Consider the following 20,215-nt stretch of genomic DNA (forward strand, 5'->3'; position numbering starts at 1 on the left):
CGTAAGCGATACCGTTGAACCAACGTTGGTACGACGTATGCTGGCATCTGGGGAAATAGCTTGAACGACGTAAAACGAAACTTAAGATTTTTATAAATTCGGTTAAGCTCTGCTGCTGCTCACGTTGATGAAACAGGTTTCTTGTTGTGTAGCGCACATGCACATCAGTTCCTTGGCTACCTTTAAATTGACTGTTATTTTAAGTTACATTTGCTCTGGTACTCTCGCAGCCACTTCAGACATTTTTTCTGGTGAACGCGGACTTTTGTTAGACATCTTCCTGGTTTGTTCGAAGGACTATAAGGAGCGGTAAATACTTGCGGTTTTACTGAATAATGTAGTTTTATTTTCATGCGTATAGGTAACAGCAACCGCCCTCTGCGTAATTTTGCCCATTGCAAAATTAGGTAATGTGATCATGTGATTCTTGACCATCCTAACTTGTATTTCTAGTTATCGTTATCTCGTACCCCCAGTGCAACAGCAACTCTTTGTCATGGCAGCACCTGGTAAGTGTGAGTTCTTTAACTTCGAATATTTTACAGGTCAAATGATAGTAATGATTTATAGTTTGGCAATAGTATTAAAACACGTTTTACAATATAAGATTACATGACACGGATTTAGTAGATATGACTGGAACACCAGACATTACTATGATTTAAGATTATATTGAATGAAGTTATATGCAGAAAAAGCATAATAAGGGTTTCAGACTTTTATTTATGTTGAACTTAGGTATGCATATTTGTCTGCATCCTGTAACTCACTTCTGCGTTCATTTCTGTAACTGGCTAATGAAGACGAACAGCGATGGAGAGTTGATTCCATATCATATATATGATTTCAGTAATACATGACCACACTTTACAGTAGACAGCTGGCCTCCAGCTGGTGACCCCCATAACACGCATGAACTCCCAGCTTAGTCGGAACATGATCCAGTCTCTCAGTCTGTAGTTCAGTAGAGCTCTTTACATAGTCATTGCAATATATAAGGGATATTTAACCGAAAACTTTTCTTTCACCGTGAATATGGTTTACTAATAAATGTGTAGTTGTGTGTGTGTGTGTGTGTGTGTGTGTGTGAGAAAGAGATGGGGGGGGGGGGGGTGTAATGGGCCAAGTGTTGTACTTAAGTTCAATAACTTAAGCAGGTCGAAATGATGGAATTGTTTTAAGCTATATCATCAAGAACCCTCAAAGTACCCTTACATCTTATGCCTTGGATATGCCCACAGTTCATGCCCAGCCGCAGAAGAATACAGACTACCCTGCACCTTCCTATGGTCAAGGGCCAGTGCCACCAGGTACCTTTGCAGACAGAATTAGATATAGCTTAATTTCTGGTTCTGAGATTCCAGGGAACTAAACTAAAAATCAGTTGAACAATTTAAAACCAGTGCTTTCCCTGGATCATATTATGTTTGATTCCTTTAAATTAAATTGAATTGAATTCTGCCCAAATGAAGAAGTTGTCACTACAGATAAACATGCCACATGCCAACGGTTTAGACAAGATTCGCTTTCCTTTTTGGCTGTAGGTCAAGTGCCTCCTCAAGCACTAGGGATGATGCCTGTCCCACAGAGACCCCTCGGCTGTCCACCAGGGCTTGAGTACCTGAGCCAGGTGAGATGGAAACTGATTATTACTGCAGGCCTCTGAAATGCTGTGGTGGGGGGAAAAAAAACACCCGTAGATCATATCATCAGAGACGACGGTAGCACTTGCACTGACCTTTGTCAGCACATTCAGGCATGCAGTTGCGTAAGCCCTTTTCTCTCAAGATCATGTGATTGTTTGAATTGCAGGTATATTCCTTAAGCATTTAGCACATGTTGAAACTTAGAAAGCATGTGTTGGGAAATAATTTCCATCAGTCATATCATCATCACATTCAAACATTCAGTTGCAAACTTCTTTTCACTGTTATCTTGTTTTCACCGTTATGTTAACTGTTATCTACTGTTAAGGTGTTGCTTGTTAGTGACCTGATCAGTGATCTTAGCCTTGACATGATGGGTTTGTGTGAAACTTGGTTAAAGCCAGACGTTTTTCTCCCTTTAAATGAAGCTTCACCCCCTAACTATTCCTTTTCCTGTGCTGCTAGGGCAGCAAAGAAAGGTGGGGGTGTAGCTCTAATCTATAATACTAAATTTACTCCTAACCCCCTTAGTTTACCTAATTTTGACTCTTTTGAGTTGCTCTCTGTGAAGCAATATGGTACTGCCTCAACTTTTCTCATAGCAGTGCTCTATCGTCCCCCGGGGCCCTATAGTCAATTTCTAGATGAGTTTTCTGAATTTATCTCTGTTATTCTTACTAGAGTGGATAAAATCCTGATCCTGGGGGACTTTAATATTCACATCAGTAACAATTCTGATTCACTTAATAAAGCTTTTACAACTATCATAGACACTTTTGGCTTTAACCAATATGTCCACGAACCAACTCATCTCAGTGGCAACACTTTAGATCTTATTCTAGCTCGCGGACTAGATATCTCTCATGTTATCGTCTCTCCTTACTCCGCTGCCCTCTCAGACCATTTTCTTATTACTTTTTCAAGTAACTCTTCCATTGACTCTTGCCAATTGTCTCTACCGCGGTTCGTAGCTGCCATCGCGTTAATGCTTCCACCACTGCTGCGCTCGCTGATCTGCTTCCTACTGCTCTCAGCTCTTTCAATGATCAGCAGAGATCTTTGAACGACTTGACGGACAGCATAAATTCTACCCTTCGTAATGTACTAGATATGGTAGCACCATTAACTATAAAAAATAGACGTAAACACTTAACACCTTGGTTTAATAAAGAAACCCGCACGCTGAAGCAGGTGTGTAGGAAATTGGAACGAAACTGGCGGGCAACCAATCTAGAGGTTTTTCGCCTTGCATGGCACGACAGCCTGATAGATTATAAACGCGCTCTCTACGCAGCCAGATCCGCGTATTACTCGAAAATAATTAATGTTAACAAAAATAACCCTAGGTTCCTTTTTGATACAATATCTAAACTTACCCAGAATCACTCCCCTAAATCTAGCCCTTTACCGCAAACGATTTTGTTGAATTTTTCTCGCAAAAAATAGACTTAATTCGTCGTAATATTCAAATTAATTTATCAAATCAGACTGCCTGCACGCTCTCTGTTACTGCGCCTAAGATTATTCAGGATGTGCAGCCTTTAACTCAATTTAACCCTATCTCTCTAGACGCGCTGTCCAAATTGGTGCACTCTGCTAAACCAGCTTCTTGCCTCCTTGATCCCCTACCTGCTAAACTTTATATGGAGCTTTTCTCGGTTCTTGGCCCAACAATCCTAAACACTCTAAATATGTCACTTAAATCTGGTATTGTACCCGCCTCTTTTAAAACAGCCGTGATCAGGCCTTTACTTAAAAAACCAAATCTTGACCCTGAAGCCTTAAATAATTATAGGCCGATCTCTAATCTCCCATTTCTTTCTAAAATACTTGAAAAAATTGTAGCTGCTCAGCTGATAGCCCATATGTCCTCTAACAGTCTGTTTTAAATATTTCAGTCAGGCTTCAGGTGTTTTCACTCTACTGAAACTGCCCTTGCTAGAGTAACTAATGATCTTTTATTAGCCATGGATGCTGGTGCTACCTCTGTTCTTATTCTGCTTGATCTGAGTGCAGCATTTGACACGGTCGATCACACTATATTGTTAAAGCGCTTGGAAAACCAAATTGGCATTCGTGGCCTGGTGCTCTCTTGGTTTAAATCTTATCTCTCTGAGAGAAAGCAGTGTGTCCACTATAATAATGTGACCTCTGAATACCACAAGCTTAACTATGGTATTCCTCAGGGATCAGTCCTTGGCCCTCTTCTATTCTCTATTTACATGCTCCCTTTGGGTGACATTATTCGTAGTTACAACATTAACTTCCATTGTTATGCTGACGATACTCAGATTTTCTTACCTATCCAGCATAATGACCACTCTGAATTGGCTGACCTTGAGGCATGTCTTTGTGCTATTAAGGGTTGGATGTCTTCAAATTTCCTGATGTTTAATGCAGGCAAGACTGAAATGCTGCTCATTGGTCCCCCCTACGCATAAGCATCTTTTTAGTGATCTAACTCTAAATTTTGACAACTGCATCATCTCTCAAAACTCTTTAGCTAAGAACCTTGGTGTGATTTTTGACTCTAGTCTCTTGCTAGTCACTCATATCAAGAACACAACCAAAACTGCCTTTTATCACCTCCGTAACATTGCTAAAATTAGGCCCTTTCTAAGTATGGCTGATGCAGAAACCATTGTTCACGCATTCGTCACGTCTCGCCCTCGATTACTGCAATGTTCTTTACTCTGGCCTGCCTGCCTCTAGTACCAATAGTCTTCAGCTGGTCCAGAATGCTGCTGCTAGAATTCTGACCCGAACGAAGAAGTTTGATCACATTAGCCCTGTCCTGGCTTCCCTTCTTTGGCTCCCAATTCATGCAAGGGCAGATTTTAAGGTCCTCTTATTAACATATAAAATTTTACATGGGCTTGCGCCTTCCTACCTGTCTGGCTTAATTACACCCTATAACCCCCCTCGCACCCTGCGCTCTCAAGATTCTGGATTATTAGTCATTCCAAGAGTTAAAAAGAAGTCCGCTGGCAACCGAGCCTTTTCCTACCGCTCTCCCTTCCTTTGGAATGGTTTACCTAAAGAAGTTAGAGAAGCAAACTCTCTCAATACCTTTAAAACAAGACTAAAGACTTATCTATTTTCTCGAACTTATGCATGGTATAATTTTGATTTGACTTTGTTATAGACATGTAAAGCCCTTAGAGACTATAGATAGTGATATTGGGCTCTAAATAATAATAATTATTATTATTATTATTATTATTATTATTATTATTATCTCTGTTTTCTTTTATTACCAGGTGTATTCTTAGAGCACTGAGAACATTTATATTTTTTTAAACTTCCACTCTTTTCAGATCGACCAGCTTCTCGTTCATCAGCAGGTGGAACTGGCTGAAGGTATCATCTGTAGCATTTGAGGAATCCATAATAATTTCATAACAGCTATGTACATTACGCTGTTACACTGTTATGCTGTTGTATAATTGTTACATACATTAGACTGGCAATGTGTCCCTCATTCAGTACTGAAACTATATGCTGAGTATCAACTTTTTTCCTCTGTGTCTCACAGCGCTCCTGGGATGGGAGACCAATAATAAGTACAGTGTGAAGAATAGTATTGGACAGCAGGTATACTTTGCAGCAGAGGACAATGACTGCTGTAACAGACAGTTCTGTGGACCACTGAGATCTTTTGTCCTGCATGTCCATGACAACGTGGGTCAGGAAGTGATCAGGGTGACACGCCCACTCAAATGCGGATGCTGCTGTTGCCCTTGTTGTCTGCAAGAGGTACAATCTTTTTTTTGTTTTCTGTTTGTTCTAACCATGACTTCCTGTAGTACTTTGTATTTTATTAAGTCGACATTAATTTTATACAAGTTGGTGTTTTCTGCAGATACATCTGCAACTTTCCAAAAGTCTGAATAGGACAGAGGCTTTTGTTTGCTGTACTTAGAAAAGTTTGTTATCATTTGAATTTTACACAAAAACAACAATAAACGACTTGCTATTGTAAAAAAAATGCAGCTCATTTCATTATTTAGGTTTAGTGTAAGCGGTTTTAGAACCCAATTTCATTGAAAATACTAGTGTACAGAAGACCTGTGATAGGAGACCTGGTATGACTTGATTCAGGTGTATTGAGGAGCTGTGACAGGACACCTGGTATGACTTGATTCAGATATTTTGAAGAGCTGTGATAGAAGACCTGGGGGGTGTTCCATAAAGCGGGTTTAGTGAAAACTCAAGAGTTGGTTTACTCAGAGAGAGTAGTAAACCTCCTAATAGAAGAGCCCTCTGGCTTCATTCTCCTAGCAAAACAAAGTCATAGGGCTCTTCTGTTAGGAGGTTTACCACTTGCTCTGAGTTAATTAACTCAGGGTTTTCACTAAAGCCGCTTTCTGAAACACCCCCCTGGACTTGATTCAGGTGTGTTGAAGAGCTGTGATAGAAGACCTGGTATGACTTGATTCAGGTGGGTTACAGCAAGAATGTATCATGGCTCAGGAGGACTAGCTTGGGAACCACCTCCTGTTTTTTGGTTTGCTTGTTTGTTTTAGAATATTGGTATCTTAAGATGTAACTGAAAATATTGTTTACTTACAGCTGGAGGTCCAGTCTCCTCCTGGATACCCCATTGGATATGTAATACAGGAGTGGCATGCATTCTTGCCCAAATTCACCATTCAGAACGAGAGGAAAGAGCCTATCCTAAAGATTTCAGGACCATTCTGCACATGTAAATGTTGCACTGATGTGAACTTTGAGGTAAAGCCTGAAGCAGAAAAAAAAGCAATTCTAAATTTAACATTATTATAATGAAACTGTACAGCCCATGTGCTTAACCTATGGTAAAATTCAAGGCAGAATGATTTTTAGCTAAATATTAATATCAACTAATTTGGTTTATCAGTAATTGGGTGAAAGATTGTTCCACTTACTAGAGGCAGAGAGACTTAAATTTAGGGGTGGACGGAAGTCACAGTTCAGTACATATCACAGTTAGGAGTGACAATTTAGTGGGTTTTTGGAAACACAAAAGAAAGAATTTTCTTTCACAAAAGAAAGAATTGCCAAACGTTATAATCTACAGGCATTTGCTGCCTGACAGAAAATGACTGGCTGAGCTTTTCCATCATGAAATTACTGGTATAAGAATCTTGAAATAATGTTTGGCTTAAATTGTTACTTCTTTTTAAATGTTTGTGATTTGAAATAATGACGCAATGTGTTTTATGCAATTGCCTAAGTGAAAATTATACCACAATTGGTGCCTAGTTTTTTCTTATCTTGTATTAACCTTCTCCCTGTTGGAAATTGTTTGGTCCACAAAACCAATCAGTGTGGTACAAATACACATACTGTAACACCTCTACTCAGATTTATTCCTTAAGGTTGTGAATAAGTATGCACAGCACACTGTGGGTGTCCTGATACATATGAAGAAATTTTAGTGATCACAGCCTCAGTGGCTGTGTTGAGCTCAAAGTGACAGTTTTGAGATTCTCTTTTTCAAGATGATATCTCAACTATTTTAGACATTTAGGTCATTTATTTTAATGCAAATTCTTCCAAGTAGTGTACACTGGTTACTAAAATACTTATTTTTGATCTGTACTTTCTTGTTATTAATACAGAATACGGAATTACATCCAGATTCAGACAGCATGTTACAGCACCTACTATTTGACTGAAATATTCAAAAGCTAAACATTTAAGTTGCTAAGCAAAGTACCACTGAAACCAGTTGGTACTGGGTGAGGTATCTGAGTGCAGAGCTCTTCACAGAGAAGTGGCTTTGTTATCACGTCTAGGTTTTGTCTCTGGATGAATCAGCTAGTGTGGGCAGGATTTCCAAGCAGTGGAGTGGCATGGTGCGGGAGCTCTTCACCGATGCAGAGAACTTTGGCATCACATTCCCTCTGGACCTGGATGTGAAAGTCAAGGCCACGCTTCTCGGGGCATGTTTCCTCATGGTAAGCCAAACAAAAGAGGCCTCGCTCATATTCGTCTTGTTGTTTCGTATTCCGCCAGTGTTTTGCTCATTGTGAATTGTTACAGAATTTAACTTAAGCCTTTCTCCGTCTTAGGACTTCATGTTCTTCGAGCACAGTAGATAACCACCTTCCAGAGTATGTGAGTGCTGGTAAGGGTTTGATGAGAAGGGAATGGGATTGTATCATATTTGTTTTTTTTTGTGCGTTGTTTTTTAAATATTGTGCAGTCTTTGATGAGAAGTGAATGGGATTGCATTATTTTGGGGGTTTTTTGTGCGTTGTTTTTTAAATACTGTGCAGTCCTGTTTTAACAGGTTCTTATTGTCTTAACTTCTTACAGGTTGAAGAGTGCCTTCACATTTCTATTGCAGCTTTAGCCTGATGGCTGTTTTGCAATGTTTTTTTTGGGGTTTTTTTTAACACTTCTCATGCTCAGAATTTTGATTTATTGAAATATGCGTAATAAAATGCTTTTATATTCATGGTTACTAAAAGTGCAATAGGAATCAGTAGTATGTTGAATGTCCTAGATCTTAATAAGCCAGCGTCAGAGTGTCTTGGTTTAACTCATTGCTGTGGTAAAGCTAAAGGCATTGTGCTTCATGCTTTTCTTCACTATAGGAAAGATATGGAGATATTAATTTGTATTTAATTTACTGACGACAAGAGTGTTAAATATACCCCTCCAAAAGTCATAAGTCACATTAATAAAACTTTTTCCATAACAGAGATTTTTAAGTTGCCTATAAAGCAATTTCACCACTAGATGGTGCCTCTTGGCTAAAGAATGACATTATTCCGATTCCAAAGTTACAATCAGTCTAGCCATAAACTTGAAAATGAAACTCTAAGTCAACTTCAGTGTTCTGGAGTGTGATTGGACTGGGTAAAAACAACTTTACGCCACAGTGTTGGTCATGAGTCTTTGTTGTTAATTAGGGGAAAACACAAGATTACTTTTTGTAGTATTTTGTTCCCTGGAATGTTTGGAATCATGTCAGAAGTACCTGACCATCTGTGGAGTACTGTGGTGTGCGACAAAGCCCAATTAATTTTGTTCTGTCTAATTTGTATCTAAACTGGAAAAAAAAACCTAAATTAAGAGTATAGTGATACAATTAGCACTTTTAGATATGGCTAAAATGTCTGATTTAATGTGGGAAAATACCATCGGTGTGATAGTATTATTTCACAGTCTCCCTGTTTTCAGCGTTTTTTTGTTTTTTTGGTTTTTTTAATGTAGAAATATTTGGAGACATTCACTCACTCGCTCATTATCTAAGCCGCTTATCCTAATTAGGGTCGCGGGGGGTGCTGGAGCCTATCCCAGCACTCATAGGTCGCCAGTCCATCACAGGGCAGACACACACAGACAAACACACTCACACACATTCATGCCCAGGGGCAATTTAGTGTCTCCAGTTCACCTAACCTGCATGTTCTTGGACTGTGGGAGGAAACTGGAGCTCCTGGAGGAAACCCACGCAGACACAGGGAGAACATGCACAGGGAAACTCCACACAGAAAGGACCGTGGCTGCCGGGCCGCGAAACGATCCCAAGACCTTCATGCTGTGAGGCGACAGCACTGGTGTTCATAAAGCGAACAGAAGTTATGGAATACCATATTATTTTTTTCAGATCATATGTAATTGATAAACTGATTAAAAACTACAAACAAACAAACAAAATTGTAACCAGAACAGGACTCTCAGCATTCATGTTGTTGACTTATATAGCTGAAATGAAGGACAGGGTTCCTACGCAGTATGGAAATGTATGGAATTTGATTTAAGTAATTTCTAGGTCTGTATAAGTATGGAAAAAAGAAAAGAGAGTATGGAAAAATATTTTTGTTTCAAGACTGTTGCCCAGCCAAAGGGGCTTATAGCCCTTTTCCACCGATGTGTGCCAGTTGCGGTGCCTAATCTAGAACTAGTTCTATGCGTTTCCACCAAGAAAAGATGGCTTCTCAAAATTGCTTGTCCAAACATTGGAACCACTGACGTAAGTGGCTATGCAAATGAGAACCATGCAAGAACCAATCAGTTCAGGGTGTGATGTGTTTAGTACGTGACATACTCTAGAGCGGCAGGAGTAGCAAAAAAAGTCTGACCAAGATGATGGAGGCAAAAGGCTACATGTATGTATGATGAAAGCATGTGTATGACTAAAAGATATATGGGCAACCATTTGTGTCTACAGTAGCATGGGTTGTTGTTTACATGTTACATGAACGTAGTCTGGGCCAGAGCGGTAGAAAAAACTTTCAGTGGCTCTGGTCGGGGCAAATAGACCACTGTAGGCCTTCATTTAAGCACTGTACTTTTGAGCTAGGTGACAGGATTGCTTTTTCGCAAATTTCGCCTCCAGAGTGAAAAGTGGTAGGGCAAAATTCGTGAGGTGTTTCGCTGTTTCGCTATGTGGATAAAGCAAGCAAAGCAGACTCAGTTCTCAAACCTGTCGAAATGCGGACCAGATCTCAAAAGGCACCAAGGCTGAGCTGGCTTAGCACTGGCACTGTCCTGGTGGAAAAGAGGCATTAGACAAATTTCTCTAGCCCCCTGGTAATCCAAATTACTAAAAGACTCCTAAATTAAAAATAAATCAACATTTCCCTGGGCTTCCCCCTCATCTCTTAGGGGTAGATTGCACTCATAGCCCCTGCTATGGAGAAGTAAATACAAAAATCTAAAGTTTGGCCTCCGGTCCCCTGGTAACCTAAAACTTGAATTGCTCTCTTATTTAAGAAATAATTCATTTACCAGTCTATGGAGCTCAGGGCACCTCCCTGGACCTCTCTCGGAAACATTTGGGGGTAAATTGGTGTCTCACACCCCCTGGTATACAGTTATTTAAATTTACATGATAGAAACTGAATAATATTGCACTGTTTTAGTATTGCAGCTTGGTACCACTTTACAACAAGACAACCCTTATAAAGGATTCTTAAATGCTTACAATCAGGTTATTAATTAGGTTGTAAACACTTCATTATAAATAATTAATAAACAATTATAAACAAGTTGTAAGAGAGTTTTCATATGTCGATGCGGGCTCACTATGTGGCAAGATCAAGTTACCACTGCACGTTTCATCTATCTCTGTTAAATCTCAGATCTTGCTACTTGCTTAGCTTACTTTATGTTGTCCCTTTGACAGTGAGCATGCTATACTGTCAGCTTCATCTCATTTTTATGACCATTTATTCATTAGTTACTAACATTTATCACTGCCAAAAATGAGCCTTATTGTAAAGTGCAAAACACATTATCATGTACTAATGAGTTGCTGGGGTTTTCTCTAGAGTGAGAACACTATCTTTTATTTTGCAAGAGCACATATCAGGAAGTAACATACTTAACATGCTGAGATGGTAGGAGAGAAGTACATCATTCACGCAGACAATTACATTTACGGTACACAGATAACATTAAACTATCACAAGAATTAACAACACAACACAAAGACTACATGATGAACAATACAGATGCACTTCTACTACCCACAATGGGAAACATAAACTGAACAATAGCGAACCGGGGTTAAACAACAGTCCATCGCCCCAAGGCATGCTGGAAAACTCCACCCATCTACCCCCCCCCCCCCCCCCCCCCCAACACCCATCACAATATACCACTTTAATATGATAGCATATGTCATACCAAAACCCGTGATAATAATGAGGACAGCCACTGATAGCATGCTGAAAATGTCAAGGTAAACAATATTGCCAAAGCCTTAGCGTATGAATCTAGTAATTTAATATGAAAATGTGATGCAATAATTTGATATACCAAATGAAACTTTTTGACTATTAAGATATGCTAATGGTGGTTAAATGCTAGTAACTTATTAACAAATACCTGATGAGGCTGACAGGTATGAATTCTGGCTGACGGAGAAGACAAAGTAAGCTAAGTAACCAATGAGATTGGAGGCTTAACAGTACAGATAAATGTGGGATCACTATTTTGCAAGCAACAGGTGACCGTTGCGCTTTTTATATAATGTTTTATAATAGCTTATTAACGATTTATAAAGTGGTCACAACCTAATTAAGAAACTGATTATAAACCGTTCACAAACCCTTTATAAGGGTAGTCTTTTTATAAAGTGGTACCTGCAGCTTGAATAAAATGCTGTGCATTGAACTTGTCTTGGTTTGGTGTTAATTGATTTGTATGAGCTACAGTACCTAGCTACAATCTTATGGCAATTATTTGGTAACATACAGTAATAGCATACATAGTCAGAATGTAATATGCATGTTAACAGTTGGGTTTAAAACCATTTATTTACAAAATAAACATCTAGCTATTTGTACTCTGATGTCCGATATGGTTAGAAAAATCTACCGAGAAGTCTGGAAATTTAAGTCTGGAAAAGTATGGAATTTTGAAAAGGAAAATGTGGAGGAGCCCTGGAAGGAGGTCCAAATTTTGTGAATTCAGAGCAGTTAACTTAGATTTTCATGCATATGTAAACTCTAAAGTAAAGTGAACTCAGAGCAGTTAACTTAGATTTTCATGCATATGTAAACTCTAAAGTAAAGTGAACTCAGAGCATAACTGCAGGCGCACCTTACGTGCACTTAAGTTTTTCGTGTTGTGGAGAAAGATGAAATTATGAATGGTGCCTGGACTGAGATGTAATCAGAGCTAAAGTTGACCAAGAAGAAAACTGAGTTCTTTCTCAAATGAAAGTACAATAAAAATAAAACAGACATAGTTCCTCTCTTGTGGGTCACCTCTTGGTTCAATAAGAATGAAAAAATAATTGTGTTTTCTTCTTTCCAAGAGAATCTTGTGTGAAAACACTTTCAGAAGCTCCCCATTCTTAAAACTAACCCTCATATATGTCTCAGGTAGAATTATATAACATATATAACATTCAAAGCAGATTAGGTCATTACACAAATATGGTGCATTAAGAAAAAACTGTCACACCGACTGCACTTATGCACTTATGTGCAATTTGCAATTTGGTATTTAGCAGACGCTTTTAGCCAAAGCAACTTACAATAAGTGCATCAGTCAGATCCCACTGCCTCATAAACAGAGATCACAATAAGGCTGTACATTAATTACCCTCCGTATTACGCTCCTGGAATTCTGTGACAGTAAACAATAAACACAAGAGGTTAGTAGGATTTTTTTTTTTTTAACTCATGATGGAGTATGAGTCTCATAGTTTAGCAGAGAATAATGATAATTCTGTGAATTTGCTATATGCCACATGATAGTGGCCAGTGACCTGTATTTTTGAGGAAAAGAGCTTTTTTGGCATATCAGTACCTTATAAATATGCCAGTGAGTTGCTGGACTTGGTTCAGAAAGCACTAGACTCTGATGCTGTGAACTTCCTGTAAGCAGTCAGTAGACGCTCATGGCAGGATGGAGGAAAATGTTTGGTTTGATCAATAATGGAGAGCTCATCTGCTCATGGAGGCGCTGAGAGATTTAGACGGCCTCTAATGAAGGAACTGATTGATGTTCCGTTCTGATGTGCCTGTCACAGCAGCCTACAGCCTCTGGAGAATCCTTCATTGCACCTCAAACGCACCTAACCACACCCTGATATTCGCCTGGCTGTACATAAACACGTCGCACGCCGCTCTGAAACCTCCAAGCTCATGATCCACCAATCAGCCCACCCAGTCATCAGCTCCAGCTCTTATTGTACAAGGATTTCAAAGTTTCTGAGTGGAGCTAAAGGATGATCATGGAGAACATGTTTTACGTTTCAGACAGAAACTTACTAGTCTCTGTGCCAACCTTTTAAAGGAACATGACAAAATCGGTTTCAGTCCAAACAGCATGATTTATGCTAATGGTAAGATCAATAAATAATCATGAAACTAAGTAATGTTATTTTTATGTTGTGGGTAATGTGGTTGCTTTGGTGAGGGAAAGGTATCTGGGGGTTACATTTAATTAAACTGAAGAAAGAGTTTCATTCAAGTGCTTTTGCTAAGGAAGGCTGCTTTCTTTTAAACAAATCTCATTCCTCTTTAAAAAGAAAGTGAAAGCCATCCCTGTTAAACACATTTTAAAATTGATCTTAAAGTTTATTCAGTTATTGCTGAGTTCTGTTCTAAAGAGTTAAAGGCCAAAAAATATAATTAGATTAAAATATGACAAATAGTACTTTAATTTTCATTCTCTGTTGTAGATATTCATAAATATTTAACAGCGTTAGTGTGTGTGTCTGTGTGTGTGTGTGTGTGTGTGTGTGTGTGCACGTGTGTGTGCGTGTGCGTGTTGCCTGCTCCATGGCCACATTCAGTGTGGACATAGAAGGATGAGTAAAAATGATGAGCGCTGGTGTGTGAAATGCCCGTGGGGCAGGTGTTGAGCTTGTGGATGTGGTGAGCTTACGTATGTGACCCAGATAGAAGCCCTGGCCCTCATGCTTGTATTAAAAGGAGACAGTCAATTAGAGAGAAAAAAAAAGTCAATTTGATGTAAAAGCTTGTATGTGATATTGGTGTCGCATGCACTCACTCTTCATGTCCCAGGCAGTTAATCTCCCTCAGAAATGCACATGCACAAGCAGACACAAACGCATACTTGGTCGGAGGCTGTCGAGGAGGTAACAAGACAAAGAAGAACAGAAGGCTCTGACTCTCTAGTTTTTAAGCTGGCATATAAAATGTAGAAAAGTGCGTGTGTACTCCTTGAGGACATTTAACATGACAAATCCCGTTATTCTGTTGAACCTCATGTTTCAAAATAATTGCCAAGGGTAATGAAAAGCATCGGGGCAGTGTATGTGTCTGTATGTGTGAGTGTGGTGCATCTGTGTGATTGTATGGTTATTAATGCACACACAGATTGTCAAAAGCAAGTTTTTTAAAGCGTGTAATACATTCGCTGTCACTGAATTATGAAAACATGATAGATAAAGGTCAGAATTATTCACACATCATCTAAAGTCCAGCCTTATTTTCATGTCAAGGATTTTTTTTAATGGTTTCATGCTTGTGAAGATGTAGCTGTTCACCACTGAAGCCTGAGGATTTCACCAAAATATTAAACTGAATTTACAAATATGTGAAGGAAAAGCATAGTATGTGGAAAGCATATTATTATAACTGTATTTCCAAGGGTTTAAGAACACATAATGAAACAAGTTACAACTGGCTGTACAAGAGACATCGGCTGTAGAACAAATAAATGCAAACATCTTAACATCTAAAATGCAAAACTGTAAATGCAAAATAAATGTTCAATAACCACATAAAAGTTACTTTTTTTTCAAGCCTATAATTGTGCCATAGGTGCTCAATCCATACACGAAGTTCCATGAAGTCATCACACATCAAAACACAACCTCTTTCAAATTTTCTCCTTTGCCTTACTGTCCAAAAGGTTTGTTTGCTTCAGTGGGCCTGGTTTCCTTAAACATGCCCTGGAGAGATTTAAATAGAGTCCTGAGGCTTCTCAGAGCATGCACTAGGACTTCTGCATGAGAAAGTCTGACAGGAAGAACAGAAGTCATGAAACAGAAACCTAGCAGAAGTTTTAAGCCATGTAGCTTTAAGAGACTACCAAGCTGATTTGTCACCAAGAAAATCTCAAACTGATCAGCGTGCCAGATTTACAGGGACTTGTGTGGGTGTAGTGTCATTTATGGGGTAATCTTGAGATTGAGAAATAAATCTTCCTCTGAGAGGGGGCGGGGCATTTCTTGTCTCAAATAAGAGCTTTAGGTGACTCTGATGTAAAGACTTCCCAGGAAAGAAAGAAGAAACAAACAGAGAGAAATTATGAAAAAAAGGGGGAAAAACACATTCATTTTTGGGCTTTCACACTGCAAATTTTATTGTCTTTCAGTGTCCCATTGGTTGGCCAAGAGAGTTTGTACAGTAATCACTCTCTGAGGTGGGACACTGAGCACTAAACGCAAGAGAGACTCATTCCTTTAAATCTAATTAGCAGATCAAGTTTACAGGCAGGATAATGTTGAAAATATCCATGTAATATGTCTGGCTTGTACCGTTTGAGTTAGAATATACTCAAGATTTTTATAGAATATTTTCTTGCTCATGCTGTCAGTGTCCAGGTCTGCTGTTCCTTTGCTCTGCATACAGCTGTCCTCTCGCATGCGTTCCACGTAGCCAAAAAGATAGAGCGAGGGAAGTGAGATGGAGTTATTTATTAATCACATTACTGTAATACAAAGCCATCCACTCTCCATCCACAGCCTGCTGTAGAAATGCCTTAGGCATGGATCCAAGCTAGCTACAGCAGATATGGATCAGTATTCAAAGTGAGATCTGTACTGACATCCCACTGGCAATAACAGACACCTTCACCACCCACAAATACACACACACACGCACACACATACACACTGCTGTTGGACAAAACAGCTGAGCTTGTCAAAGGCACTAGGTATCAGTGTGGGCACATAATCAAAATCAATACTTGCAGCAACAACAGAAAAAAACTGAGTGTCAGAAAAAATAGGCATTGTATGATTTGGTTGGTGGGCCTGTATTTGCACTAGATCATTACATTACCTTACCTTATCTTGGTGTATGGCAAAATATGTGAGAGTTTTTGTTTTTTTTTTTGTCTTCAACTCTACACTGACAACATTGCTTCACCAAGTCAAAGTCCCTGGGACTCAGTGAATATTAGAAGCAGTTCTATTAGATTAAGCTGGAACAAAATTCTCCAGCTTCCAGGAGTAGTATTAGCTTCCAGAGGCAGCACACCCCACCCAGAGAGCTGTATCTGTGGAACGTATGGACTATCTAGAAACATCTCTAAGATTAATTTGGAAAAAAGGTTGTGAAGGTTGTTTATTTCGTAATTTATCAACTTTTAAATCTTTTACATGAAATGGCATTGCCATAGGCAAGCAAAACGTGTGCTACCTGACAAGTACAAACACAGGTAAAACCCTAAAATCACACGTATGAATCTTTTCTGAAAGGGTCCACTCAGGAAAACACTGTAAGTTGAATGATTGTACATGGACAAATGTATTTTAAACAGTGTGTTCCAGAATTTTTACACAAGCAACTTTTAGAATCTGTTCACAATTAAAACTATGCATAATATACAGGTAAAGACTGCATAATTTATAATTGTCATCTACTCAGTTACAAGTTTGTTAATATCCTTTCCCTATTACTATACAGGGCTAAATGTTGGCCAAGAACAAAGGATGTTATTTAATCTTCTGTTTTGTTAACAGAGACTTGCTCTGGAAGCATAACTACCTGAACATTGTCTCAAACCATGTCTATTCAGCAGTCTGCTAATTGGACCAAAAAACAGATTCTCTATGGACCATGATCTACTTGTACACTTCTTATTAACAGTTGTCTAACAAATGATTATTAGATGTTAGTTTTGGCACAGTCTCATCTTGCAATAGCCTATTAAAAATAGTGCCTTATGCATTTTAAAAGACAATAATCTGAGGTTGCATCTCATACTTCATGCGGTAAGCATAAATAAAATGAACATGCGCTTGGTGCAGCAGCTTTTGTTGACTGTAACTGACAGGCCACATCACTCCAGCTGTAACTGACTCCTTGTAAACTCACCGACTTCTCGTAAACCCACTAACTTCTTGTAAACTCATAATTTACAGGTACTGTATACTTTGGAAGCCTGTTCCAAAACATGTGAACTAAATCATTAACTGGTTATTTCTTTTGGTTACAGTTAGTGACTCTTGCTGAGCAGTTTACAAAATTCTGAACCTATCGCCGTAGTTGTTGGCTAATGAGTTAATTATCTAGGTTTCTCTGTAGGACCCACGACTGATTCCAGTATCAGAGGTCCCAGTGTCCTTCTATTCACACCAGGAGATCATTTGGGGCTTAGCTTTAGCCCTCTGTCTCCCTCTCTGATGAAGCGACCAGATGTCTTGGGTCTTTTTTTTTTTTTTTGGTAAAGTGCTTGATGAGGCCAACCTTTTGATCAGTTTGAATGGGGAGATTCATGAGAGAATATATAAAAGGGACAGCATTTGCTTTTGAACCATCAAAGTGTAAATATGGCTAATGATCACCCGTTACATTCATACAGACTCAATTAAATATGAAACTGAGAATTGGTTAAAAAAAAAAAAAAAGAATTTGGCTTGAATATTTTGTATTTATCTATGCCATTTAATATCAACAATTTTATACATACCGCGAATTAGCTCTAAACACCAGTGGTAATTAAGAAGTCGGCTTGGAGGTAATGAGATTAATGAGAATTCTGTCTTCTCTCTAATTTCCTGCCACAGCCATGGATCACAGTTCACAGATTAGACACACGCCTGTTTTTGATGTCCGTCCTCTTACTCGTCTCCCTGCCCAGGTCACATTCAGATACATCTCGTCATACTCTTGTGTCCGTACAAATAAGATGACCGACGACAGATTTTGAGAATTTTGTGTTGTAATGAGTGGCACATATGTTCTTGAAGATGTTTCTGATGAACCTGACCCGATGTAAGGACACCTCATTAAGTAAAAAGGCTGATGAGAGTACAGCTCATTCATCATAAAAACGGTGTGGCTGACGGAGCCTCGTTCGGAGGAAATAAGGCTCTGTGCCAAACCTTCCAAGCTAGGCTCCAAGGTTCTGACAGGGACGGATGTGAAGCAAAGACCTACAACCACTCAAACAAAAAAAAAAAAAAAAGAAAGAAATAGATTCCTCTTGAGCTTTGTCCTTTAGCAGTTACTCTGTACTTACGCAGCAGAACATCGTCTTCTGAGGTCCATGTTTCCTCTAAAGTCAACTCCTATGTGTGCCACACAAAGCCTTTGATTATGTGTTATGGAATCAGTCTAATTCAGCTTTTAACTTTATTACTTGACTGAATGCTATACCAGAAATTGAGAAATGTGAGAATATCCTTTATGTCAGATAGAAAGAAAAACACTGGTCAGATCCTTCTTAAACTGCCACTCCAGATAAATGAGCCTTCTTAGATCTGAAAAACCATAAACTGTTTTTGTCACCAGTTTCTCTATACAGTCCTGGCCTAAGTTTCAGAGGGCTCTGAATATTTGTTCCTTTCAATCCATTTTCAGACACCAGATTGACAAATATTATGCTTGTAAATCACTGAATTGAACTTAGCCACCCAGAGCAGTGTGTCACACAACTGATCAAAGCCTCTCTTCAGACTTTGCACCATTTTATACTGGGCAGTCATTAATATGTCATACATTATCTGTCAGCACCCTTCATTCCTCTTGAAATTATAATTAGATACCGGGTGTTAAGTGGCCCGTGATTCAGAGCAAGTGATTCATTGTTTTACAGTGGAAGTAAGCGTGTGTTTCAATTGGTGCATGCTGTTCTGGGACTCGACTGTCGTCATGGTGTTTGCTGGCTCAGCTTAACCATGGTGACAGCAGTGGGGTACAGGAAGAACTGGAATGGCCGGGCACAAAAACTGCTCCCTCTCGCCCCAGGTGAGTGTAAATAATGCATCGCTGGCGGATGTAAGAGGTAAGCGCTGTCATTCACAAGTAAAGATGCCGAGTTAACCTTTGCCAAAAGCTGTCTGTGTCCACAGGATGAACAGCCATGCATTCCTGCAAGGTTTACTCATTGGACATCCTGTGTATGGCATTTGAACATCATTTTAGATGAAGAACTTTCTGATGATGCTTAATAATTTGTGTTCAATTTCTCAATCTGTGTTTGTATCAAACTCTAGTGCCTTCCAATACAGTGGACTTTTTCTCCCTAGTGCTCTTCAACTTCATGATTAAAATCATGTCCGTTCATGAACCGTAAATGGTAGCAATTCATATATGAACTCCACCTATTTACTTCTCTGATTTTTGTACAAACCTTGTAAGATTTTTTTAATTAAAATTAAGATTAAAATTAATTTAATGTCTGTTTCCATCCTTTCTATGTCAGGTAAATAAAATGTGAAGGTAAGAAAGCTGTTATGCAGATAAGTCCTGCTATACAGTAATATATTCATACATTAATGTTAAACTGAAGTTCTACGTCATCAGACTACAAAACAGCTGCATACATCTACTGAAGCATACATTAATTATGGGACTGTCTTTGTCAGATAGAGCAGAATGCAAAGGAAGAAAACAGCAGAAGCCCACAGGAAAAATGACAATACAGTTAAGACAAAGCTGTTTATAGACAAAACTTTTTTTTTAACAGCTTGCCTCAGGAACAGGTCACCTTGTGAAGAATTCATTTTGCTTTGCATTAAAAGGCAAATCTTGTGGTTAGATAATATGTTGCTTTAAGAGTTTTTATGTTTATGTTCAATTTAACCAATACATACTTCAGTGTCCACTAACCAGAAGATGAGACCGACTACTGTGTGAAGGTCAATGGATATCAAATAGCTGTAGAACAGAAATGCAGTGCATAGGAAATCAATCTTGAATTACTCCAGACAGGATGTCCCCTGACACGTAAATAACCATTACAATGCTGTTTATATGTAAATTGACTATAAAGTCCAGAGCAACAACACAGCCGCATCCTCTGCCTGAAGGACAGTCTGAACTTACTCAGTAAGGAGTTTTTTGACACAAACTGTGCGGACACATACAGCTCGTACAAGTCAGGAGCTGACAGTAATCAGAGTCTTAAATGTG

General features: G+C 38.9%; 1 protein-coding gene across 1 annotated transcript; it reads left to right on the forward strand.

Moving 5' to 3' along the window:
* The first annotated feature begins 446 nt into the window (after positions 1-446).
* Positions 447-7,732, forward strand: LOC115811869 (phospholipid scramblase 1-like). The gene is made up of 8 exons (XM_030774267.1): positions 447-509; positions 1,242-1,310; positions 1,545-1,630; positions 4,964-5,006; positions 5,182-5,402; positions 6,219-6,380; positions 7,427-7,588; positions 7,703-7,732. Exons 1-8 carry the CDS (start codon positions 497-499, stop codon positions 7,730-7,732), a joined length of 786 nt encoding a protein of 261 aa, XP_030630127.1. The 5' UTR covers positions 447-496.
* The last annotated feature ends 12,483 nt before the right edge of the window (positions 7,733-20,215 follow it).

The sequence above is a fragment of the Chanos chanos genome, chromosome 5 (genome assembly GCF_902362185.1).
Source record: "Chanos chanos chromosome 5, fChaCha1.1, whole genome shotgun sequence".
Taxonomy (NCBI): Eukaryota; Metazoa; Chordata; class Actinopteri; order Gonorynchiformes; family Chanidae; genus Chanos; species Chanos chanos.